Here is a 26,260-nt window from a genome sequence, read left to right on the forward strand (position 1 = left end):
TAGCCCTCCTCGCCCAGTCAGTGCCGTTCTCTGTCCTGGCAGCAGTGTCTGAGCCTCTGGGCCGCCCCGAGATGAGGTTGGTCTTACCCCTCTGGTGACATGTGGTTGCTGTAGCGATCCTGCTCAGTCTGAGAGGATCCACGGGTGCTTGAATGAAGAGCCTGTGATGCGAAGATAACTGAACGACCTGAACGCCTCTAAGTCAGAATCTCCCCCCACAAAGGCCACAAGGTGCTTCTTTCAGCAGACAGTGGGTTGGGCTCAGACGGGATGGTGCGCGTTGGCGAGGAGAGTTGTTCTTGTGTCCCTTTCCTATATTCAGTTAAAGATCATTTACAACCCATGGTTGTAACAGCAGGTGGCACAGAAGTGCAGTGGTTAGTATTGCTGCCTTTCTGTGCTGGCGCCCTGGGTTCAATTGTGGACATGGGGAGCTATCTGTGTGGAGTTCACATGTTCTCCCCGTGTTTGCGTGGGTTTCCCACGGGTGGTCCAGCTTCCTCCCACAGTCCGAAGATGTACTGGTAGGTCAGTTGGCTTCTGGGAAGACTGGCCCTGGTGTGAGTATCTGTATCTGCACGTGTCCCGTGATGGTCTGGCGTCCCGTCCAGGGTGGTCCCTGCATTGCACTATTGGTTATCGGGAGCGGCTCCAGCTCTCCTCTGCGATCCTGAACTGGATTAGGCAGTTAGAAAATGAATGAATGCCTTGTAACTCATTCTCCTTGCAAGTGCTAAGATATCGCAGGGAATTCATAACTTAATTGAAGTTAATTGAGTAGGTCAGTATTTATACTTCCCCCCCGTACTGAACATGGAGGTTGTTCCTTGAACTTGATTAACGGGTACTGATAGCATGAAGTGAAACCCTGAAGCCCTCCAGAGAAACGGGGTTGTTCCAGGCTGAGCTCTGCTGCTACACTGCAGTCGCTTTTACTGCTCTGATGGGAATCCTCTGCCCAGCCTGTTTCACTCACAGGGAGGTGGGTGCTACACTCACGCTGCAGAACATCGGCCACATAACAGAGAAATGGAAGATTCCAATATGGAGGTAGTCGAGACAAGAATTTATCGGCAGATCAAGCAGTTTGCTCAGAGACAGTCTATGAAATGTATTTTGAGAGCCTTGAATAATTTCACAAGCATGCTGAATTAAAAAAACTTTTAATTTAATCAGTGCGTGTCCAGGTGGACCGTTATGAAACCATACAACAGAGATGAAGAGATTGTGATTTGTTGTCCTATGCTTGTTTTTTCAAACTCTACAGTCAAATTAAGTATTGATCTTTGTCTTCAGAATTGTGCCTTTTTTTAATATTGTGAAATTACAATTTCATGACCCATTCAGTGTAACTCGTGTGATGTATGAAAAGTACAGTACTTTCAAAGACCTTTACTCTTTATATAATTAAATCATGAAAGGAATACAATAAAATCATCTCTTTCCAGGTACAAACCACCGTGTTTCCACCTGTGGAATGCTCTCAACTGTTCAGTGTGTTGATTAAAGTTAAAAGAAAATGTATATATTACCAAAAATACTGATACGTGGATAATGTGGAAAAGCGATTAAGCTTGAGAATCAATTTTTTGTTCAGACAGTGACTTTCATGTAAATTCTTTCTTGAAGGGAACTGGCAGCTTTGCTCCAGATTTCCTCCCACTCAGGACAGGTGTAGAGAAGGTGCTGTCTCCGCATGGCAACATGTGCAACTTCATGTCCCAGCCGGGTTATCGGTGTCTTCAGCTGGAGAGAAGTGTTCTTCAGCTGTCCTGGAACAGGTCGTAGGGGCCACTGTTCACCACCTGGTGTTTGTCAGAGTCCTGCCATCACACAGACATGCTTCAGATATTAAATGGCACAAAGTGCTACTGTTTCAAACAGACTGGTCAGAACAAGAGAAGGATTGCAGGGCGCTCGTAAGGCCCATCTTGCTTGTTCTCTAGTTTAGAAATATTCATCCAGCTGTTTCCTAAAAGTGCTCAGAGTTTGAGCCACAGCAGTATTGCTGGGAAGCCTGTTCATGAAACCCAAACGACTCTTTGTGTAAAGAAGTGATTTATATTCTGTCCTAAATGAATTACTTCTTGGTCTCTAATCTGGTCCTGATGTCCTTGTTCCACAATTAAGTGTGGATTAGTACCCTGGGGTAGTACTCTCTCTGAACCCCTAAATATTCTGGTCAAATTTCCTGTTGACCTCCTTTCAAGATTAAAGAGATTTAGCATATTGTCTTGATCTGATCTTTGAAGAAGTGTACATAAACATCCAGATCTCTTCTGTATATAGCCCTCTGCGGTTCAGACTCATCACTGCAGAACTCGAGCTCCTACTGCCTTGCATATGTTAAACTTAGTTTTTGCTAAATGTCTGCTCACTCCATGATAATGTTTCCATCAGGCACAAGGTACGAAGTGGCACTGATGTCCTAAATAACTTAATTTCCAATCATTAATATAAAGCACTCAAGTTATTATGTGGATCTCATGTTCAATAGCCTCACATTTGCTTCAGCAACACCTAGACAAGCATTGGATTAAACTAATTACGAAGTGCTTTGATGTTGGTTTAGTTCCAGCGAATAATATTGTTAAAGTCATGTGTGCAGGCATGCAGACACCACCCCAAGACAGACTTTGCAGGCTAAATGAGCATCAGAGCTGCACATCATTCACTAAACCTCTCAGAGGCCAAGACATCAGCATTTAAACCCTAAACACCATTGAACGGAAGGTTCCTACAGCCCCTCCAGGGGGTGGTGTGGATTGCACTCAGATTGCAGTTTGCATTGGGGGACAGTGAGAGACAAGACTGAGCCACCTCCTGCCACAGGACAGTGCCCTGCACGCCCACTCACCATGAGCCCAGCAAAGCCACAGCTCTGCGGAGGGTGGGAGGCTTCATACATGGGGTTGCAGATGCTGGGGTTCGATTCCACAGGAGCTGCATCGTCCACTTCATCAGACTACAAAAGGAAGCCAAAAACATGTCGTCAGAAAGGTTATTGACAAGAGGAAGCCATTGGGTCCGTCTATCCTGATTGCAACCCAGTAAGGGTAACTCCAACCCTGCAGTGTTTAATAATAATAATAATAATAATAATAATAATAATAATAATAATAATAATAATAATAATAATAATAATAATAATAATAATAATAATAATAATAATAATAATAATAATAATAATAATAATAATAATGTTTATTAAGCCTGTTTGGTCATTAGTTTTTAATTTAAACCAGGATCACCTACAGCTGTGTCTTGAAAGAAACCAGGTTATTAAATTCACAAACATGACTGTGTAACTTGTTTTGCACTTCCTCAAGCCTTTGGGTAAAGAAGTGGCTCCTGTCTCAGTTTTGAATTTGCATGAAATGTGCTATGAATTCTGAGTGATGACGATGTATTTTGACTTAACCCCATGGAAGCCGGTTGAACAGATGAAAAGGCTCTCTTGCCAAACCCATTTTTCAAACGTATGTAGCCTTTGTTCATGCTGCAGTCAACCGGACACTGAAGTGCTCCTTACCTTGAAGTAGTGGAACTGGAATGGCCTGGCTCTGTGGCTGTAGAAGTGGTAGCCAACAAAGACAGCCCCGGCAATCAGCAGGACCAGCAGCAGGAGCCCCATAGCAATGCCAGCCTTGTGTCCAGCCTGCAGCTGCAACAGAGGAGATGTTCTCAGCACTCATTTCTTCCCCATAGAGTCCCTCAGCGCTCATCTCCTCTCCACAGAGCCCCTCAGCACTCATCTCCTCTCCACAGAGCCCCTCAGCACTCACCCCCTCCCCACAGAGCCCCTCAGCACTCATCTCCTCTCCACAGAGCCCCTCAGCACTCATCTCCTCTCCACAGAGCCCCTCAGCACTCACCCCCTCCCCACAGAGCCCCTCAGCACTCATCTCCTCCCCACAGAGCCCCTCAGCACTCATCTCCTCAATTACCCCACCAGTACTGTTTGTCTTTTGACACTGGGAGGAAACTAGAGCACCCAGAGGAAACCATATGTTCACTGAGAGAACATGCAAAATCCACACAGAGGGCACTGCAGGTACAGAATTGAACCCAGGGCCCCAGCGCTGTGAGGCAGCAACACTAACAACTGCACCCCTGTAATGCCCACTGTTACAACCATATATTACAATTTATCGATAACTGAATATAGGAAAAGAACCTGTTTACTCTCCCAACAAACACGCATCATCCCATCTGAGCCCAACTCACTGTCTGCTGAACTCCACACAGCACCGCTGATACAGAATTGAACCCAGGGCCTGAGTGCTGTGAGGCAGCAATGCTAACCACCGTGGCACCAAATTGCCCATTAAAGCCACTTATTGCTAGTAAAGAGCACCTGCAGCCCATTCCAGAAGCACAAGGCAGACCTGCAGGCCGGATGTGGCGCCAGTCCATCGCAGGACACGCGTCACTACCTGCCAGGTTTTCAGGAAGTTCCTGAACTGCACTTAAACTGAAGCGATCTCGTGGCTGGACACCCCTGGAGTAGCACGGTTTGTAATAATTTCACACGTGTACATGACCTGGATGTGTGAGTGAGCATTGGAAAGTGTAAAGAAGCGTGCCTGAAGGCTGAGGAGGTCTTCCCGAGAGCCAGATAGCACTGAGAGAAGCAGCAGCTCAAGGGCACTGCCGGCAGCCTCCCACGCTACAGTAATAATGTGGAGCACTTCCATCAAAACGCCAAGTACTGTGACCCCCATTGCACTCGAGCTGTTCGGTCACAGAGAAACAAGTCTTCTACCTTACTGGAGAAGGGGCCAATATGGCAGATGACTCGCAGGCTTTCAGGAAGTACCTGGAAGCCTGATACTCAACTTTCAGGACGTTTTGCTTGTTTATCTTATCTAAACATTACTCTTTCTTTATTAAGGTTGTGCTGTGATAAAAATGGAGGACACACAGTTAAACTTCTCATACCATTGTCTCTAGTGGAGGAGCGCGCAGGGGACTCTCGATGACATGAATGATCCCATTGGACGCCCGGATGTTCCAATCCACAATGAACCGGCCATCAACATAGCGAGAGGCTGTCTGGAGAGGCAGGGAAAGAGACATGTTGTGCAGGAGTGACTGACCTTCTGTGTCCTCATACAGAACTGGCACAGTATATACTGTAGTAGTGTGTAAAATCACAGGGCTTCAGTACAGTAATGCTGCTCGCTGAATTTAAAAAATCGAATTCTGGACATTTTTGTGACTTTTGTTTTGTTTTTGTCTGCTTTTGTCTTTGTTTTTGTTTTGTGACAAGGATCTGAACAGGCTAGACGGAACAGCAGAAAGAGACGCCCTACACTCCCCACGCTATTCTCTGCGCACAGATCCCATTTTTGAAAGGCAGAGATTTAACTGACACTCCACAAAAACATAATTTGTCTGTCGAACTGTTCCAAAAATGTCAAGGTAATTCAAGTGGAGAAGTTTAGAATTACTTTGCTTTATTTCCATTGTTTTGTTTGTATAAATTAAAATGAAAATCTCCCTGCTAGGCCCATCATCTTGTGACTCGTGAGTTTATAGAAGATAAATATATCAGGATACATCAAGCACCGCGCAGACCTGGCAGTGCTTCAGTGCCCAGAGAGGCTGGAGGCTCCTGGACTCACCCCAACACTGGCGTTACTCAAATCTCCGAACCCTGAGATGAGGAGACTGTGCCCCAGCCTTGTAAGGACTCTGCTACCATTGGTCAGATCCTGGAAGTTCAGTGTCCTGCCTGGCGACAGGTGGTTCTCAATGTCGCGTCCGGACAGAGTCTGTGCAGAGTACAGGAGACAAGTTACACTCCGGAACATGCTGGGTAAGGAAATGAACAATGCAGAACCTGTAGTCTGCCTCAGTGACATTCATCCAACACAATAAAAATGAGTTCAACCATTTCTTTCCATTTTAGGGAAAAGATGTACAGCATAATGTCACTCTCATGATGATTTAAGTGAGTGATTTGCTTGTTCAGGTATTGCATTAGTACCCAGAAATCATTTAATGTCTCAGCAATATAAGTTAATGTATTTTTTTTCAAGAAACGATTTCTGCACAATGACAGTTCTACACTTGGAAATCCATGCTATAAGAGCTAAAACACTGTGGATTTAAAGCTCAATCTTTAAATACGTCTGTCAGCAGCTGTCACCTCGTTGTCCAGCAGGGCACTGTTGTCAGGCACAAAGAGAGTGGAGTGGACTGTCAGATTTCTCAAATGATTTAAAAAGTCCTTTCCATGGTGTGAGTTACTAGAATAGTTAAGGATTTGCTGAAAGAAAAAAAAGAAAAACAATGTTATGAATTCCAGAATATAAATTATATAAATACATCAAATAAAGGTTGTATGATGGATTAATGCCCTGAACTAGGCCTCTACTGTCTATACTTACAGATATACCACACAATGTTTGAGGGTACTGGTTCCAGGCAGACATTGCTCTTCAGGTCTGTGGTAGTTAACTCAAAAACCTGCAATGCGGAGTACAAATACAGGCCTGCCTACAGTATATTCTGACCTCTCTGTGACTGTACCACTGAGTATTATAGCACATAGATGCAGCTACTTTGAATAATCTTCATCTTACAGCGAGATGTTTAATGCATCTTCAGTGGTCTCACAGTGAGCGGGGCTACTCACACTGAGGAAGTTGGAGAAGGTGGGTTTCAGTTGGAGTACTTGGAGAAGATTCCCACTGCAGGAGCTGCCATCGCCAATGTAGCCTGGCTTACAGGTGCACTTCACATCTACAGCAGACAGCCACAGCATGGGGTCAACAGCACACAACAGTTCTCATCCACAGCAGACAGCCACAGCATGGGGTCAACAGCACACAACACTTCACACTGAGACAATCAGAGACTTTGAAAGCATTGTGAAATTGTCAAGAGAGCACACATCATTATCTCAGGACCTGTAGTCCTCCAGTGTCTCTTAATTTGAGAATAGTAAAACAGATTGCAAAACCTGTGTGGAATGTAATAGTCCAGACAGCCATATTCGCAATAAGGTGTTCTCCTCTGGCAAATCCTTTAAGTAATAATTGAAATGGCTGTGAAATTTACTGCTCTAATTGGTCTCAGTGTTACTGTGAGACCCCAGTCCCCTGTCAGGGTTACTGGTGAGACCCCAGTCCTCTCTGAGTGTTGCTGTGAGACCCCAGTCTTCTGTCAGGGTTACTGGTGAGACCCCAGCCCTCACCGAGTGTTACTGGTGAGACTCCAGTCCTCTGTCAGAGTTACTGGTGAGACCCCAGTCCTCTCTGTGTTGCTGTGAGACTCCAGTCCTCTATCAGTGTTACTGGTGAGACCCCAGTCCTCTCTGAGTGTTACTGGTGAGATCCCAGTGCCCTCATTGGGTTACTGGTGAGACCCAGACCTTACCCTTTATCCTGTAGCAGAATGTATCCCAGGTCTCACTCAGGTTCACACGGATGCCATAGTCCACAATGCCCACATGCCCAAACCCACATTTGGGGTTTGCGTAGGCGGTGGGGTACGCTACCCGCTTGCCAGCCAGCCAGCCCGCCGCACAGATGTGGAACCCAGCCTGAGGAGGAGGAGAACAGGCTTCTCATACTGATGAGCTCCACACCAATGTACACAGCCTGCACTTTCACCAGAGACCTGCACAGCCCATGTAGTTGTGCTTCAGCACGAAGAGTCTCCACACCACACACTGGCTTGGACATGGGTGTGGATGTGCTATAGGGAAACTGGATAAATCTACTCTGTTTTATGGTGGTGGTGGGAATGTGTGCTTATTGCAGGTGACAAACTGTAGACAATTGGGCCCAAAATTGATCTTATCTAAAAAAAAGGGCGGAGCGGTGGCACTGTGGCTCAGGATCTGCGCCTGTGGCTGGGAGGTTGCTGGTTCAAATCCTGCAGCTGGCAGAGGAATCCTACTCCGTTAGGACCTTGAGCAAGGCCCTTCACCCCAACTGCTCCAGTGCTGTATAAACGGCTGACCCTGTGCTCTGACCCCCAGCTTCTCTCCCTGTCTGTGTGTCTCATGGAGAGCAAGCTGGGGTCTGTGAAAAGACTAATACCTAATGCAAGAAATTGTATATGGCCAATAAAGTGGTCTCATCTAATTGTGTTAAAATGTATCAGAGTAGAGAGAGTAATTTTATTGCCATATATACATGTACACTGGAATTCTTAATCAGTGTGGCAGTGAGAAAAAAAACCATGGTAGACCATGCAAAAAGTGCAGAGTGCCGATGTGTATTGAGCCTGAGGCTCTGCAGTTAGCAGTTAGAGGATGTGTACTGCAGTGGGAAAGCAGCTGTTCTTGAGTCTAGTGGTCCTTGCTTTAACAGTGCGGTACCGCTTGCCAGAGTGTTTCCTCACAAACCCGCAGGGCTCCAGCTTTAAAAGGCGAATATACACTGAATGTTAGGCGAAGGGGGAGAGAAGATGGCATTTTCAGATGTCTGTCCGGCGACGTGAGGGCAGCACCTGCTGTGCGTAGGAGAGCTGGGTGTAGGTGGCGACAGTCGCTTCCTGCTTTCGGCAGCTCTCCTGGGACTCCGCGTAGTTCAGCTTGTAGGGGCCCCTGGGTGAGCGCAGGTGGAAAACCCCCACCGTTTTGTCTGCAAGGAAATCAATCTCACATGAGGCACAGGCTGCCCTCCCCCGAGCCAGGCGGACCAGGACCCGTTTAAAACCCGCACTCTAGGTGACACAGCCAAGGAGAGCGGATTTTCCTCTTTTTTTTTGACAGAACAACCGAGGACAGCGCTGCTAGGCACAACAAGACGTTCACACTTCATCCAAAAAGTCTCATTAAGAAAGCTTGAGGGCAGAGGACACTGTGGATGTGTGATGGCAAGCAGCTTCCCCCTCTCTGGGGGGCGAGAGGCAACTCACCTTCGAAGTGCAGGTCGGCGCAGAGCGCGTCAGGGTGGCACCAGCCGTTGCTCTGTGTGCAGCGGTTGATCGGCAGCTCCTTCACCTCGCAGTCCAGCCCGTCGCCAATGTAGCCGCTCTTGCACTCACACCTCCTCTTGCCCTGCCAGAGAACAACAGTGTCGGCTCTGCCAGCAGGGGGAGACCTTCCTGCATTCTAGCCCGCCTCCTCCGAGTGACCCCATATTACCGCTCCCCTCATCTTTTGCCCCCCACTGCTACCACAGGGTGTTGCACTTGACCGGACTCAGGAAGCATCACGTCATTCCTTTTGCTTTGAAAACAGAACAAAAACCAGCAACTGACAGTAAAATATCTCCACATGCCAGGGAAGAGGCAGAGTGCTCAGCCAAACCGTGGGGATCAGCTGGACGTGGGGGACACAGGGGGGCGATGCTGGCTTACCGGCCCGGTCATGGTGCAGACAGCGTGCTCGTGGCAGCCCCCGTTGTCATCCTCGACGCAGGGGTCGACGGGGATGCAGTCGTAGCCGTCGCCGGAGTGGCCCTTGGGGCACGTGCAGGTCACCTCCACCCCTTTCTGCGTGCACTTTGAGATTTGGGCACAACCCCCATTCTGCTGCTGGCATAGGTTCACAACTGCATGGCGACAATCAGAACATCAGGACAGGGCTCCTAAACCACCACTGCATTTCCCAGCCTGTCTTTCTTTATTAAAGGGCCAGAGCGGCGGCTCTGTGGCTCAGGATCTGCGCCTGTGGCTGGAAGGTTGCCGGTTCGTATCCTGCGGTCGGCAGAGGAATCCTACTCCGTTGGGCCCCTGAGCAAGGCCCTTCACCCCAGCTGTTCCAGGGGTGCCATATAAATGGCCGAGCCTGCACTGTGACCCCCAGCTTCTGTCCCTGTCTGTGTGTCTCATGGAGAGCAAGCTGGGGTCTTCGAAAAGACAAATTTCTAATACAAGAAATTGTATATGGCTAATAAAGTGATCTGATCTTACCTTAAAGTGCAGTTTAACTCCCCAGAAAGAGGAATCTCGCAGGATGCCACTGTGTGAGATAATACTGTCGGCCAAAGTGCCGTTTTCTCTGACTGTACTGTTCATGTCAGCACTAAAATAATCATGAACATGGTGCTCAGGATTCAATTGTTTCCTAAACAGAAATGAAGACCCCTAAGGCACCAGCATTGTTTTTTTAGGTAGCTTACACTTCTGTCACCCAGTTTTCACGTCTCTGACTGTCAGGGAAGACAACGATCTACAGGAAATATTCTGTAGGCGCTCAAGCCCAAATAGCTCTCAATTCCGTTTTTCTAGGACTTTTAGGCCTTGATTCTCACTTGAGGTCCCCCCAGGAAGGATGAGGTTTGGGGATCTACAGTACATGAGAAGCTATTTGAACAGCTTCCTCTTTCTCAAAACTTATAATGATATTTTCTGACCTGTGCAAGTTCTTCCATCTCCCTCGTAGAAAGGCTTGCATTCACAGTTGTTGCCCTCTTTGCATACAGCATTCTGGGAGCAGGGTGGGGAGCAGACAGGCTCTACAGCTAAGAGACACAGTGTTGTGCTTAGTACTCAGTACTACTTCAAGTTTAATGGCTAAACAAGAATAGAGGAGCACAAGCAGAAGTAAATTGAAATTGAAATTGAAACAAGGATTTGTTTTTACTCTGTGCATTAAGGATTTTGATACAAGATGGCCAAATACATTGGTGAAGCTAACAATCTGGTACTCCTCAAGAAGTGGCAAAAAAATAAGTCTGTCAACCTGTGAGGTCTTTAACACCTTTTCAATAAGTCCGTATTGCAGATTACTTCTGAATCTGAATGGGTATGTATAGAAAAAAAGTTCACACAATTTGTCATAAGGAATGCTGACTCATTGAAAACATGTTAAAGACTTCACAGAGCTAAGCAGCTGCTGTTGAGAACTGTGCAGGCAGTGTGTCTGTAGGGAGCACACCTGGGCGATCACAGGGAGCGCACCTGGGCAATCACAGGGAGTGCACCTGGGCGATCACAGGGAGCGCACCTGAGCGATCACAGGGGGCGCACCTGGGCAATCACAGGGAGTGCACCTGGGCGATCACAGGGGGCGCACCTGGGCAATCACAGGGAGCACACAGGGCAGTGATTACCTAGCTGAGTTTCACAGGTGGTCCCAGTCCAGCCCTCAGCACAGAAGCAGGTGCCACTTCCTGTGACGCCCTCATCACACTGTCCATGTTCGGTGCAGTTGCAGACTACAGAAACAAACAGAAGATAATCGGAATCATTTATAAAAAAATACAGCAGCACATGTTCACAGTAAATGAAAAGACTGTTAAAGCCCGACCTTGATGTAAGTATGTAACAGAGTGATGGAGTAATGATATTCTGCAAGTAGAGTTATCAGTTTATCTTGTATGTTCTGAGCAGCATCTTTGCAGTCCTGGTGCTTTAGCTAGACTTATGCCATGAATGGCTCTTAATTTACTGTGGTATGACTGTGTCTGAGCATGCTGGGAATTATCCTTCACCACTGATGCACAGCCTTGATGCTACTGTCCTGTCAGCTACCAACATCATGAATCCATGGAGAAAAGCAGCAGAATGCAGGGAGATTACCGAGACACACTTGGCCTGTATTTGACAGTGTAAGAGCCGGAGTGTGAAATGGAGAGAGACCTTGGCAGCTGGCGCCATAGTGTCCAGGGAGACACAGCTCACAGGCTGTTCCCGTGAATCCTGGCTCACAGGTGCAGTTTCCGCTTCCACTGCGCCCATCGTCACACTTCCCGTGGAGACTGCAGGGCCCCCCAGCGCCCCCGGGGCAGGCTGGGAACACACAGAGAAACACCCAGACCGTAAACAAGCAACACAAAGTCAGCTCACAGTGTTGGTTTTGCAATAGACCACAGTCCGGATGGGAGGTAAAAATGACCGATTCAGTAATTTGTCTGAAAGCGATTACCTAGACAGTCACGGCCAAAGTAGCTGGGGCAGCACTTGGGCCGCCAGAGGACCACGGAACAGGTGTGCTGGCAGCCGGGGTCCAGGAAGGTGAAAGACGTCATGATATCACACTTCTTTACTGCCCTCTGAACGAGAAGCAAGAAGACGGAGAGTGAATCCTCTTCTGCCTCCTCTAGACTCTCCAGGATCTCACATCCTGTTGGTCTCCCTGCCTCTCCATCCACCCACAGTGCGACAGCTCGCTTCTTTCTCATTCTCTCTACCTCTTGCCTGGTCTGTGTCCCCGCATCTGTGCTGCTTATTTCTGCTTGTATGACATTCAAGATGCCTATCTCCTCTCTTCATCGCTTTGCCTCCTCATTTACCCTCTCATCCTCTCTACTCTTACTACATCTTGTCTTCCTTCTCCTGCTTCTGTAAGGTTGTTAGCATTATTAGCAACCTCAGATTAATAAGCCTACCTACAGTACAGCCAAAAAAGCAAGAAACATCCAGTGGCCTGTTTCCAGCCGTAACCTTTATTATTCTCGTGCAAGGAGGATTTTCAGCTCTGTGGCTTTGGGAATAGCAGCTCATGTGAGGACCTGCCGCGATGGAAACTTGAACCAGAAGCCTCCACGAGCTGCCCTGCATGTCACGCGATCTCAGCGCAGGACTGGAGAGGCTGGTGTTTACCTGCTTGCTGTTATAGGGGCAGGGTGGTATACTGGAGCACCTTCCACAGCGTCCCTGTCACAGAAACAATTCGCGTTACCACAAACCACAGAGAACCCTAGAATTCTGGATGGGCATTCGTTGCAATTGCGATTGCAGGGCAATGGCACTGTGGTTAAAGATCTGTGCCTGTGGCTGGAAGGTTGCTGGTTTAAATCCCACAGCTGGCAGAGGAATCCTACTCTGTTGGGCCCCTGAGCAAGGCCCTTAGCCCCAGCTGCTCCAGGGGTGCTGTATAAATGTCTGACCCTGTGCTCAGACCCCCAGCTTCTCTCCCTGTCTGGTGTCTCATGGAGAGGAAGATGGGGTCTGTGAAAAGACTAATTCCTAATGCAAGAAATTGTATATGGCCAATAAAGTAATCTTATCTTAATTTAAATCTTGAACTTGACTCTCTGGTTTTACAATTGTCTTCAATGAACGATTAACTGTAACCAGAATGAATGAAGTAAGTGGTGTGTTTGGCTAACAGAGCTGAGGCAGCACCAGGCGGGAGGCCGTCTCTGAGAAATCACTGACCAGGATGTCAATGGTGTCCATGGTGTCACAGCGGCCGCCGAAGCTCGGAGGGCTCAGGAGGCAGTCGATGCCGTGAGCAATCCCGCCGTTGAACACGAGCTGCCGCTGCACTATCCTGCACTTCCCGTCGTTGAGAAAGAGGTCCCCCTGCGATGAGCGTGAGACGGAAACGCCAGAGTGAGGCCGATGAAGAGCAAAGCACGGCCAGATCCAGACAAAGAGTGTCGCAGCACGAGTGGAGACGTGTCAACAGTGTGTGAAGCAGACCTGATGTCCGCAGGTGAAATTGCCTCAGAAAAAAATAATATCCAAGAAAACAGCTTCTGGACTAACAGAGCCACACAGTTCTGAGACTGAGCTAGAACGAGCTTTAAGGAGACATTATTTCTACTGCATAATCTACAAGTGGACCTAATTTTAAGATAGACTCAATCAACGTGCTGGAGGCCCAGTTTGGAAAAAAGAAAAAGATACGTAAAATGGCTTGTGCCAAAATGCACTTCAAGTTTGAAATGTTATAAAAACCAATTAATTAAACTGAGCTTTTTAAAAATATGTTGATTAGTTACATTAGGTAATTAATCCAACTGAAATGATTTGTAGAGTAACATTATTCACAGTTGTGTAAAATGCATACATCTTCTAGCTCTTAGGGATATACAGTAGAAACCTTTTGTGATACTTACATATTTGCAAAATAATTTAAATCAATGTAAGCAGACACTGAGGTTTTATACAGGATAGGTCATTACCATCAGCTACCAGTCTTAAATCCCCAAATGTACTGAATTGATACTAAAGAACCTAATAAAACTGCCTACGATTCACAACTATTTAATTTTTTTGTTGTATCCATGTTTATTTATCCTTTGGATACATATTAAATACAGAATAAGCCACAGAAACAATTGATTTAATATGCATATATGTCATTAGCATAACCATAAACATCACAATAGCTAATTATCGAGAGTTTAATATGTAGATATAAAAATAAAATTGTCCCATGTCCTTGATGGGAAACAGAAGCAATAAGGCAGGCATCAAACTTAATTCCACCCAAAGTGACAAATTATTTTTGGTCAGACAGATAACAGCTAAACCACTTTAATACTGTACCACAGAGCTTAATCTAATACTCTTACTGATGTAACAAAATACATGATTCGTCAAATCGGAATGAGGCCACAAGGACAATGGAACAAGAAGAGCTGGAAATCCTGAGTTGGCATCCAACAGGAGAACTTTCACCTCCTTAACTGAGGTTGTCCCTGTGCTGTGAGCAGATCTCAAATTAGACCAAAGGCATTAAAATAGCCAGTTCAGCATTCAGTAAGACAGGAGCTGACCTGTTGCCACTCACCCGCCTATAAATCACATTGGACTGATACCAATTACTTTTTTTCAGGGGATGAGTAACTCCAACTTGTAGAAATGTTTGAATCAAAGAACTGCAAAGAAATCTTAATGGCCACCAGACTCCTGCCTGCCAGGCTTGATTCTGCCTCTAGACTAAGAAACGAAAAGACTCCTTCAGGACTCCTGTATTAGGGCTGACGTGTTAATTTCACATGGCACAGCGTCACTGTGTTGTTTTTGTTAGGGAGCAAGCAGTGCTATGTATGGGGTGCTCTAACTTCACTGCCTCATCATCCTTCCATACATTCAGGTCACAGAGCAAACAGCACTTACTATCCTGCCTGCTCCTCCGCAGCGGACCTGCAGCTCAGAGCCCTGGAGGGTCACCAGCGCTGACGAATGAGGAAGATCCGAAGCCAGAATCTGAGGACAAGAGAACACTGGTTACGGAAGCAGCATATTCACACATGTCATGTCATGTTCATGAGCAATTTATACCCCTAGAAGGAAAAGCGTGCCATACAGGTACGGATGACTATGGTTCTTTCAATCAATTACATTAGTGGACATCTGTATTTGCCCAAACTGGTGGCAACTGCTATGTTGAGGCAGGAGAGGCTTGTCCAAGTGGGCTTTCAGCTCAATAAATAAATAAGGAACTTGGGCATAAAAAAAACTTTGCTGCCATCTTACCAGTGGATTCAGAGTATACAGCATTTTTCAAGAAAGTTGACAAAAAGTCTGGATTCGACATTTTTATTATTTCCTTGTTAATTTCAGTTGACTAAAACAACTAAATTTAAGTTTCAAATTAGTTTTTCAAGATATTACCTGAAATAGTTCAGGGACACATTTATGTGACAAATACACAATATTGAAACCAGCAGAGACACTGCAAACGTCTTGTATGCAGTATGTATTTGTATGCTTTGATAACTTCAAAACCATAATAAAGGCTTATGTAATAGACTGTACTACATACATATCTGTATTAGGACCATTGGTCTTATTCTTTTAGATCAATGATCTAAAATCTGGAATAGTTAGTAACCAGTCAAGTTTGCAGATGATAACATAATAGGAGGTTAGCATACATTGCAAGTAGCAGCAAATCTTTAGGAATGTCAAGACTGGAGAACCACTTGGGAGCTTATGTTTAATGTGAACAAGAGCAGGAATTTGTATGCTGATAGTAAAAACATAATCTGTAAACACATAATGAATCACAGACTTAGAAGAGGATTTTGACACATCATCTACATTTTGCAGGCAATGTGGAGAATCAATTAAGATGGTAAGCAAAATGTTAGAATATAAACCTGAAAACTAATTTAAATCAAAAGAAGTTGTGTTAAAATTAAAATATATAATATGGTGTATAATTCGGGTCACTACATTATAGTCTTACCAAGACCTTCCCTCTGCTCCTCCCCCTCCCCCTTCACCCCGCCCCCTCCCTGTCTTCTCTTCACTCTGCTCCTCCCCCTTCACCCCACCCCCTCCCTGTCTTCTCTTCACTCTGCTCCTCCCCCTTCACCCCGCCCCCTCCCTGTCTTCTCTTCACTCTGCTCCTCCCCCTCCCCCTTCACCCCGCCCCCTCCCTGTCTTCTCTTCACTCTGCTCCTCCCCCTCCCCCTTCACCCCGCCCCCTCCCTGTCCTCTTCCCTCTGCTCCTCCCCCTCCCCCTTCACCCCGCCCCCTCCCTGTCCGCCCCGCAACAAGGGCCCCTAATTTCCTTGAATTCATTGAATAGGTGACTTTTAGTGCATGGGAACAATACTTCCAAATACTGCTGCTATGAAAACAGTTGAGGAAACAGACCTGCCCATCCCTGACGATGTGGTACTTCAGGTACTCGAGCAGCTTGTCTCTGTTGTCGGAGCTGTAGAGGAAGTCCTTCTGCTCCTGTGGCAGGGCAGCCATGGTGCGGTCCGTGGGCCAGAACAGGGTGACGGGCTGGTGGATTGGATCAGCCACCAGGCTGAGGACATCAGTGTCCTGCAAAGACCGAAGACAGAACAGCTGAGGTGCAAGTGGCGTTTCTGAGGGTGCTGGCCACGGCAACCGTGTGGGGTGCTGCTGCCGAACAAATGCATCACCAGGTCTTCGTTGTAAATGGAAATTTAGTCTTAATCGCCTTGGCTTGATAAACAGAGGTTTAAAATAAAAAAAGTCTTGCCAAACCGGTGAAACCTTTCCTCCTTGTATGTGGGCAAGCAGTAAAGCAGATAAGCTTTGCGTTTACATTGTTGTAATCATCAAAATAAACTGCTAAGAGGAATGCATGATTTAAAAATTCCTTGGTTAAAAAGAAGGTACAATTAGCCCCTCAAACAGCTAGGAAGATTGACTGTACAACTATAGTAAACAGACAGTCCTTAAAAGTGAGACCTCATTGGAGCCCAGCAACTGAATAGCACAGTGGTACTCACTTCCAGTAGTTTACTGAAGGTGGTGTAACCCTGCTGCTCAGCCACAGAGGTGAGGTTTTCCTGTTGAAAGAGATGATTTTGTTTGTTTAATATTAAAGAAACCTAAAGTCAAGAAATGTATTGCTTTTTGTCAAAGGTTTCTCGTTAGCAACAGCCTCATTTAATCTTTGTCATTAATCAGTGACTTCATTCTAGGAACATGCAGTATTACTGCAGAAAGAGGTTGTCAATCAAAAACATTCATGTAGAAAAGAAAAAAAAAACACTGAACTGTGCAGGTACATCTATTTGAAGACAACCTCAAATACCCCAACATGAAAAATGAATATCTGTAACACGCAAAACGCTGACATCCAGGAGGCAGTGTTTGCGTGTTTACCGGAATGATGCCGAAGTAGGTTTTCGGGATGACCTGAAGGTTCTTGGGCACGAGGATGGTGTCTATTTCATGAATTATGCCGTTGATGCTCATGGTGTCACTAGACACGACCTTGACCTTATTGTTCAGGTAGATTGTATCCTGTGAAAAGAGAAACAAGGATAGGATATCAAGTGGCTTTGGCTCCTCCGAAAAGAATGGCTGAACCACATGTGTTGCATTGTAGTGACGAGGGTGTCATGCACTGCAATCGAGGCGCAGGTGGTTTCTAAAAAGCTGGCGGTGAGCTGAGTAAATGTGCTCATTGTCTGGACGTTACCTCGGAAGAGGTGATGGTTATGGTCTCTCCCTGCAAGGTGGTGACGTTCTGCACGGCTGTCAGCTCCCCAGGCTGCAGAGCGTGGCAGGACACCAGGTGATAACGGAGAATCTGGGACAGCAAGCCTTTGGAAGACCACTTTGCCAGCTAAAACAGGAAACAGTACAAAGCAGCTTGCTCTCATCCACACACCTCGTTGCCAGGTAGATGGTATTGGCTTTACATCACATTTAACTGCTTGCTGAGACCAGATATAGACAGTCTGGTGTAGCGAAAGTGATCAGACATATTACTCACATTCCCTTCCTTTCTGAAGGCATCGGAGTTGGGAGCGAACACAGTAAAAGGACCATCCTGATCCAAGTCTTTGATTCTCTCAAGCTGAAAAGACAAGTCATGTCAGCTACAGGTTCACTGGGCTTGCAGGTAGGATGATGGCTAAGATAAATCTCCAGAAAACTTTCTCTTTGCATGAAATCGAATAAAAATGAAGGAATGAAGCATGCACTGTGGAGCATGCTGATGTTTGGGATTAAAGTGAAATGGGAATCTATTCAATCATGAAACAAATGCGGTCAAGGATCCTCCTAAATGCTCTAAAATGTGAGGAGTAAACATTTCTGATCAGTTTATTCTTCATTTTTCAGCGAATTTACTGTTGTCTTGGCCTTGTACTTTCAGCACTTCCAATACTGCATGCTAAAAATCAACTAGAATACACAAGATTGCACTACTTAGTAGTAAAGTAAAAAAAAATGTACCTGAAGTTTTAAATAAAACTCCTTAGTGTTGGTGTTTACAATAAGTTCCTGTAGGGAAAACATAATAGCACAATTTATACAGAGCATGAATTCAACATGAGCACCACATTGATCTTGGGTGTCAGGTGAGCACACCTGGCTGCCAGACATGTGAGGCACTGAGGTCAGCCTTAGCCATCACATCACAAAGACCAGTCATGGGGCTTCTACTGTGGTCAGAGTGGCCATGTGTCTGTCAGACCGCAAGAGCACCTAAAACCACAGCTGTAAGAGCACATTCTGACTGATCAGGAACTCTTTATCATGTATATTTACAACACAGATGTTAGTCATTCTTACTCTTTACTGGGACACTGATAACATTCACAAGCAGTCTCTCGAATTGACTACTGCAATGCTCTGCTCCCTGGGGTATCTAAATCTACTCTGAACAAGCTGCAGTATGTCCAAAATTCAGCAGCCAGAATCCTGACCAGATCTAGTGCAAGTGTTCACATTACTCCTATCCTGGAGTCCTTGCACTGGCTTCCGGTCAAATTCCGCGTAGACTTTAAAATCCTCATGCTCACCTACAAGGCTTTACATGGCTTGGCACCTCAATACCTGTCTGAACTTTTATCGCCCTACTCCCCACCTCGCAACCTCCGCTCTTCAAATTCTGCCCTCCTTACTGTCCCCCAAGCCCGTCTACATTGTATGGGCGACAGGGCCTTCTCCTGCTATGCCCCCAAGCTCTGGAACTCCTTGCCCAAGGATATTAGAGAGTCACCTTCTCTAAACTCCTTCAAATCCAGACTCAAAACCCTCCTTTTCAGAAAAGCCTTTACTTAACTGGTTCCATTCTTCACCCCTCTGCTCTTCTTAATACCATCTTCCACGGTCTCCTCTATTGTTATTGTGTTGTACTGTATTGTTGTAATTATAATTGTGTCCTGTCTTGTGAAATTTTCTTATTTATTGTTGTAGTCTTCTTATTTATTGTTATTGTCATCCTGTAAAGCGCTTTGAGAAGCCACCTTTAAAGGCGCTATATAAAATAAAGTTTATTATTATTATTATTATTATTCTAAGTGCAGAACATTTGTAGATTTTATAGTGTTTTGATTCCATCTTCCAACACAACGGATTACTGTTTTCTTCTGCTTAGAACCACGATTACTCTCCAGTTACAAGGCAGAATAAAAATCAAAGTATTGCAAAAATACAAATTGAACATCCTGTATGGCTGTCAGGGTGACTGTACTGCACACTGGCCCTCAGGCTGTCCTTACAGCTGTGCTGGACACTGGCCCTCAGGGTGACTGTGCTGCTGTGCTGGACACTGGCCCTCAGGGTGACTGTGCTGCTGTGCTGTACACTGGCCCTCAGGCTGTCCTTACTGCTGTGCTGGACACTGGCCCTCAGGCTGTCCTTACTGCTGTGCTGGACACTGGCCCTGAGGGTGACCGTGCTGCTGTGCTGCACTGTACCTTGTTCAAGGTGCCCTTGCATTTCAGCCCGTCCCCCATGTATCCTCTTTTGCAGGTGCAGTTTCTCTCTCCTGGTCCGATGTGGGTGCATGTGGCATAGTCACTGCAGCCTCCATTTTTCTGTTGCCAAAGATTAAACAAAGACGCAGCCACAGGTCAGTAATGCCAGTGATGCTGCTGAAGGCATCTCTCAGACAGACTCACCGTCATTGGTTACTGTACATATGCAAATGTTTTTGGAATGTGTCATTTATTGATAAGTATCTGCATACAGTACTCAAATAACATCTGCAGATACTAAACGCAAACATAACTCTTTGCCCTATGAACTTGTCTAAGTGCCCATTAAAATGGAATAATGTATTTACTTCCATACTTCCTGTATCTCCGCAACCAGTCTGATGGCTTGTTTTCAAAGTTTTACCTGAACGGAAACCTCAGACACTGAGCACCTGACATTGTTATCAAATAACATAACTTGAGCAAGGTACTTATTTAATTACTCTAAGGAGCAGTAGTGCTCTAACAATTAGTAAGCCAATTTGCTCACACTTCAAAATGTAATTAATAGCATGTCTGCACCAAATAAATTGTTAATGTAAAACTAAGGCTGTTGTGTTTTTATGTGCACCAGTATATATTATCCACAATTTAAACACAAAATCTATAATATATTATCATTTTTTTCTGACTTACATATTTAATTTCACAGTTAAAAAAAAGTTTTAATTTTATCTGGAGCTGCCAGGTTAAAATAATGTGTAATATATACAAGAAATATAGTGTAATGGGAGTCTTGCTATGGAAAGATCCCTTATTCATATTTTCAGATATTGTGATACAAATATTAAAGCCCACTTACCTTGAGGCAGGGGTTGATGGACTTACACATCTTTCCATTTCCAGAATAGCCACTTTTACAGTTACAAGCTGACTGCAAAGAAGAATTTTATAAAGAGACAGTTTTATATAATCTGTTTTGTCCTGGTATCCCATGTAATAGATTACGGTGAGACCACTCTATTCTGCCACGCATGCTTATTTGCAGATAGGGATTTTCTCACCTTTGAGGTGTTTTTTGTAATGCCCTGCATTAACTGTGAAACCATTTTTCAATGGCTGTTTAGTTACCCCATTACTTCTCTACAGGAATGGTTAGAATATTTCCCCAAGACACAAACAAGAAACAAAACACTGGACATAAGCAGACACGGACTGTTACAGAAAGAGGACTGAGCGCTTAAGCGCATCACACTACAGTATAAACTGAGCTGAAGTGCAGTTGGAAAGGAGGGAGACCGGACTCCAGAAAGACTTGCCGTTCTGCTGAGACGAGCGTGGGAAGAGTGAGCCCACTGGCAAAGCAAAGGGAAGAGATACTATAACTATAGAAGGGTGCCAGGGCCTCATCTCGCCAACACTCACCTGGTTCGGGCCAGTGTGGGTGCACTCTGCATTTTCCTGACACCCTCCATTATCTTCTAAACAAGGGTTGATTTCTGTAAAGATACAAGAACGTGAATAAAATACAATCAAACTAGTTGTACAGAGTGCACAATGAACATTTTGAAAGCTGTTCACCAGTAGCAATTCAGAGACTTATATTTAGATACTGTACTGCCCCCTCCTAAAGCCCAATGTTTTTTTTACTGAACACTAGAGGAGAACAGGCAAACTCATTCAGACCCACTACTGAACAAAACTGTTTGTTGAACAGTTGGATAAAAAATAAGTAGCAAACAGTGTCACACTAATCCAATGAGCCAAGAAGCAATACAGAGCAAGGTAACTAAATGATGAGATACTGTAGTGTGACATAAAACTAGTTATTTCAGCACTCAGCATTTTTAGTGTTTCTCTTTTGTCCCATCAGTAGTTTTCAGTAGACATGCTCTGCTACTTATACCCATCACTGAGAAATATTTTTGTGCTATAGTTACTCAAACAGTTGGATTCCTTTGTGACAAATAGGCCATTAAACTGAGCAATCCTTGTGAGTTCCCTTTTTTGACCTTCAGCTACATTGGAAAGAAGTGTGCGTTGGATGTTTCATGCATGTCAGGAATGACGCCCCATGTTACTATGTATTGTTCACCTACCCAGACACACCACCCCATCGCCAGAGTACCCTGTGTTGCAGGTGCACAGCCTCTTCCCTGGAGTGGTTCTCCTGCAGATTGCATTAGAGGAGCAGCCACCATTGTTAATTTCACAGGCATCTACAGCTGAAAGGAGAAAGGTGTTTAACGTTTATGTTTCAAACTTAAAAGCCCCAGTGTGGCCAAGCCCCTGATTTCTTTTGGGATGGTGCTCCAGATCTTGGCAGCACAGAAACACAGGGCCATCTCAGTCCAAGAGTGGAGATGAGTGGTGGGAGCTTGAAGTAAATGAGAACCATCTAAGTGAAGTTAGTGTAAAGGGAAGTAAACAGATAACATTTCACCTGAGCAGCCATACCATGTAGAAGCTTGAGCGTGAATAGATGATTCAAAACCTAACTGGAAGCCAGTGCAAGGACTCCAGGACAGGAGTAATGTGATCATGTGCCTGAGACCTAGACAGGTTTTCAGGTGACAACATCTGAACATACTGCAACATAGTGCATAGAGAATTCTGAAAGTGGGGTGTTACATCAATCAGTCTGAGAAAAGTTAATGTTCATCTTTCATCTACATTCATGCTCTTACTTTCAAATTAAACTACATTAAACAATTTTTCTGCTACAGAGAGACACATTGGCAATATATTTGAAATGGAAAAACAAAATGTACTTTTCTCTTTAAGATAATCTGCAAAAGGTTCAAAAGTCAATTCAGGATAAAAAATTATCCTCAAACTCTTCATATTGAATCAGAACCTGACAAAGTCAAAGCACCGATTTCACATAACTGGTGAGAAAAATCACTTATGTGATCTCAGTCTTACCACAATTTACTGTACTTGCAAAAAAGTGATATAAAATAAAATTATAAAATTTTATAACAGAAACACAGAGAAAACTGAATCAGATGCCTTAGCATCAGGTTTAGAATGGGTATAAATCCGAGTATCATCTCCACAGAATTTTAGTATTTGGAAATGGAAATGTAATTACTGAACAGCAGAGGGCCCAGTATGGAGCCTTCTGGAAAAACAGAGGTGACAAACCCAACTTCAGAATTAAAAAAGAAATAAAGTTTCAGAAAAAGTGAATTCCAACCATTTAAGGACAGTATCAGAGAAGTGTGACCAAGAAGACAGGATGTAATTTACCTGTCATGTTATTACAGTATTAAATGCGACAAAAGTTTTAAGCACCAAAATTAGCTGTTATAAGAAGATAATTAGCAACTTCAGTAGGAACAGTATCAGTTTTGTGGAATTATCTAAAGTAGATTGACAGGATTTGAAAAGTGGTATTTAAAAAAAAATGTTTATTTACTGTGAGATGACTAGTTGTACTGAAAAAGCACATTCTTATATCTTCACAAGGAAAGGCCAGTTTGATATGGGCTGAGGAGTGTTAATTCAAATAAAAGTTAGAGCATCCAAAGCCATTCGAGGTTATTTAGAGACTGGTTGGACTGCAGCAGTGTTAAAATTGTCTGGCACCACTCCAGTGCTTGGTTCATGCTCTTACTTTCAATTGAAAGTACAACACAAGGCACAAGGCATGCACTGACCCTCTGCTCCAGTCCTGTAAAGGGTTGACTGGATTAGACATTAGAAAGCCTTAATGAGGCTCTGTCTTTCAGTACTCACCAGAGCAGAAGGTGCCATTTCCTCTAAAGCCAGCTGCACACTTGCAATGCGATGTGCCGTCAGACCGGACGAGGCAACTGGGAACGAGACATTCGTAATGTGAGTGCTTTGTGCTTTGTTGCAGACTTCGCCCTTCTCTAACAATGCTTTCATCACCGGTTCCATTCAAATCAACCTCAGGAGACACACATCAGAAAAGGTCTAGTCAGATCATCGCCGCCCGGTTTCTGCAATGCTGTACCATCCTTCTGCAGCTCCCTTTGCTTTCCAGTGCCACAGCGGCACCATAGCTTTTCAGTTGTTTTCGCCTGATGAACTATCAGAAAGCCACTGTATTACTTCTGGTAAGGGTCATAGTGCACAGTGCACAAGGCAGAATTATACCCTGGGCAAAGTGGAAACACTACGAAACACAGACAGCATGTTTCTAGATAATGAGAACAATCTGCAGCACCAGTAGAAAACTCATCTGGGCAGGGAGAAGAAGCAAAGCCAACGCCATCTGGGATCAAGCCCACAACCCAAGAAGTGTGAGGCTGCTGCACTAGTTCCCGCACCACTCTAACACTCATCGTTTGGATAATTTCCTTTGTAGTGTAAACTATGTGGAAGTGTGTTTAAAACTGAAAACAGGATGCAGTTCGTTACACATAGGGTTGTAGCAGTGAGGAATAACCTAACAGCCATGCTGTTGAAGCCATTACTTTGACTTTCTTGAAGTAATGGCTTCAAGAAAGGACTTGGGTTCAACTAGCTACTGAGTACCAAACAAACTGGATGGGCCAAATGGCTCCTTTTGATTGTTACCTTTCATACTGTATATAGTGTACCTACTGGTTGGGCCACAGGTGCTCTCCATGAAACAGTGTTTATACCACTGCACAGATGTCACACAATGTACTGCAAAACAATCTTGACAGCGTAATTTTAAAATAAGACTAAACATAAATTTTAGTCACACACCCACTCCCCTGCTGCAGCCCTCTTAATGTATGTAGCTCTTTGAACAGGCAGCTTTTTATCTCAAAAGATAAACAACTCTTAATTATTATCTTAAAAGACCCATCACTTTTTAAGAGCTGTAGGACCTTAAACTGGGGGTCAACCAGTCCAGCTGGTAGGGCCTGGGCTGTGCAGTCAACGGGGTTCGAGCCTGGGTCATGTCTGCAGCCACCAGCAACCAGGACTCCCCCAGCTGGTGGCGCAGAGTGGCGTCAGGGGCAGGGCCCCTGCAGCCTCCAGCAGACTCACAGGCTCACAGGTACGCCAGAGAGCGACAGGCCTGCTCCCAGCCTCCTGCCAGCTGCTGCTGCACAAAGCAGAGGCTCTGCGAGGCATTCTGCCCTCAATGGCAAAGTTGCAACGCCAGACCAGGTGGGTATATAATAAAAACAGGTGGTGATTCTAGAAGAATAAAAAGGAAGGCCTGATAAACATGCCAAACGACTTCAGACTGGGCCTGTTAGACGACTAGACTGGCATTATCTGGGCCTTGCAGCACTCGCAGCACAGGGGAGCTGGGAAAGTTAAAGCACTGGTGTCAGGAGTAACATCTACATACTTTGCGCTTGTGTGGCAGGTACCGTTGCATGAATCCTGCGTGATTTCTACAACAAAAAGAAAGAAAACAGACCCTGGTTATAACACAGCACCGACACGCAGTAGATCAGCCCGCAGCTGAGCCGGGTCCGGCGGCCGACGGAAGGTGTGAGGGTGAAAACCCGGGAACGTGCTCCTTACCGCTGTCGCAGAGCACGCCTCTCCACCCCAGCTCACACTCACACACGCCGTCGCCCGAGACCCCAGCACTGCAGATACCGTGGGCACAGGCGCACTCTGTGGGCGACAAGGCACAGGGATCAATCCTCCCTTTCCTCATGCGGTGTTTTGTGTTTTTTTCTCCCCAGTGTCTTTTCGCCAGCGTGCAGACGGGCCGGTCACACCTTGGTCACAGTGGACCCCGTATCTGCTGGTCTGGCAGTCTTCACAGGCAGTTCCGTTGAAGCCCGGCCGGCACTGGCACTCCCCTGAGCCGTTGATCCGGTCCAGACACAGCCCGTTGCCGAAGCAGGGCTTGCCCGGCGGTCCAGGACAGGGCTCGCACTGGGCCCCAAAGAAGCCCTCGCAGCAGTCCCAGATCTGAAAGGCAAGTCGCTTGGGTCACCCGGGCCGCCCCGTGTCTGAATTGACAGCATTGAGCGTTGAGTTCAGGACAGCCAGGTGACGCTCTAGACAAGCCTCATTCCTTGACATACTTCCTGTACCAGACAGACCCAAACCTCACATACATTTCATTCGTGCATCGAGTGTGCCAGGGGGGACTGCACCCTGCATCCTGGGCAGCACGCAGGAGACCTCGGCGATTCTGATGCGCGAATCTAGCGATCGCTTGAACCGCATCGCCGTGGTAGGGGAGCTCAAAGAGGAATGGGCAGGAGAGCACAAGCTGTGGAACAGCAGGCTCTTCCCAAGGTGAGATGTGAATGTGTCAGATGGCCTATGTGCACCTGTCCTGCATTATGCACTGATACTTGGTACGACACGAAAATACTCTGTTTTTATTGTGCACTCAGGGGGATTAAAAACACATGGATACAAGCATTGGAACCAATACCATTTATTCTATTTTGATGCCTCTCAGTATGCATGTACTATTATGTACTGAATATAGCGTGTATTTTTGAGGTTATATTCTACAGCTTATTAATCAATCTGGACTGTATATTGCTTTG

At 45.5% G+C, this 26,260-nt stretch overlaps 1 protein-coding gene and 1 long non-coding RNA gene across 5 annotated transcripts in view; one reads left to right on the forward strand and one right to left on the reverse strand.

The window, feature by feature from the left end:
• Nucleotides 1–1,147: 1,147 nt before the first annotated feature.
• The window catches only part of stab2 (stabilin 2), a 60,473-nt gene continuing 35,360 nt past the window's right edge, over nucleotides 1,148–26,260 (reverse strand). For 3 of the 4 annotated variants that reach the window (XM_088646132.1, XM_088646133.1, XM_088646134.1), the window contains exons 38-69: nucleotides 25,472–25,667; nucleotides 25,269–25,364; nucleotides 25,090–25,135; nucleotides 23,529–23,605; nucleotides 21,887–22,012; nucleotides 21,213–21,286; nucleotides 20,650–20,721; nucleotides 19,788–19,907; nucleotides 18,319–18,366; nucleotides 17,855–17,938; nucleotides 17,558–17,704; nucleotides 17,239–17,379; nucleotides 16,860–16,919; nucleotides 16,249–16,425; nucleotides 14,761–14,850; nucleotides 13,069–13,215; nucleotides 12,511–12,564; nucleotides 11,834–11,960; nucleotides 11,548–11,697; nucleotides 11,019–11,123; nucleotides 10,320–10,427; nucleotides 9,322–9,515; nucleotides 8,878–9,019; nucleotides 8,467–8,600; nucleotides 7,387–7,552; nucleotides 6,644–6,750; nucleotides 6,155–6,274; nucleotides 5,628–5,777; nucleotides 4,942–5,055; nucleotides 3,533–3,664; nucleotides 2,858–2,965; nucleotides 1,148–1,823 (exon numbers count right to left, since the gene is read on the reverse strand). In XM_088646132.1, coding sequence (XP_088502258.1) covers nucleotides 1,764–1,823; nucleotides 2,858–2,965; nucleotides 3,533–3,664; nucleotides 4,942–5,055; nucleotides 5,628–5,777; nucleotides 6,155–6,274; nucleotides 6,644–6,750; nucleotides 7,387–7,552; nucleotides 8,467–8,600; nucleotides 8,878–9,019; nucleotides 9,322–9,515; nucleotides 10,320–10,427; nucleotides 11,019–11,123; nucleotides 11,548–11,697; nucleotides 11,834–11,960; nucleotides 12,511–12,564; nucleotides 13,069–13,215; nucleotides 14,761–14,850; nucleotides 16,249–16,425; nucleotides 16,860–16,919; nucleotides 17,239–17,379; nucleotides 17,558–17,704; nucleotides 17,855–17,938; nucleotides 18,319–18,366; nucleotides 19,788–19,907; nucleotides 20,650–20,721; nucleotides 21,213–21,286; nucleotides 21,887–22,012; nucleotides 23,529–23,605; nucleotides 25,090–25,135; nucleotides 25,269–25,364; nucleotides 25,472–25,667 — 3,672 coding nt within the window. In that variant the 3' untranslated portion in view covers nucleotides 1,148–1,763. The other variant, XM_088646135.1, reaches the window with a different exon arrangement.
• On the forward strand, nucleotides 3,660–16,619 carry LOC148655457 (uncharacterized). The gene is made up of 6 exons (XR_015941285.1): nucleotides 3,660–4,514; nucleotides 4,954–5,424; nucleotides 5,511–5,821; nucleotides 13,022–13,348; nucleotides 14,738–14,952; nucleotides 16,181–16,619. It is a non-coding gene; the product is annotated as an uncharacterized LOC148655457 (long non-coding RNA).

Source organism: Lepisosteus platostomus, chromosome 9, assembly GCF_059453375.1.
Source record: "Lepisosteus platostomus isolate fLepPlt1 chromosome 9, fLepPlt1.hap1, whole genome shotgun sequence".
Classification (NCBI taxonomy): Eukaryota; Metazoa; Chordata; class Actinopteri; order Semionotiformes; family Lepisosteidae; genus Lepisosteus; species Lepisosteus platostomus.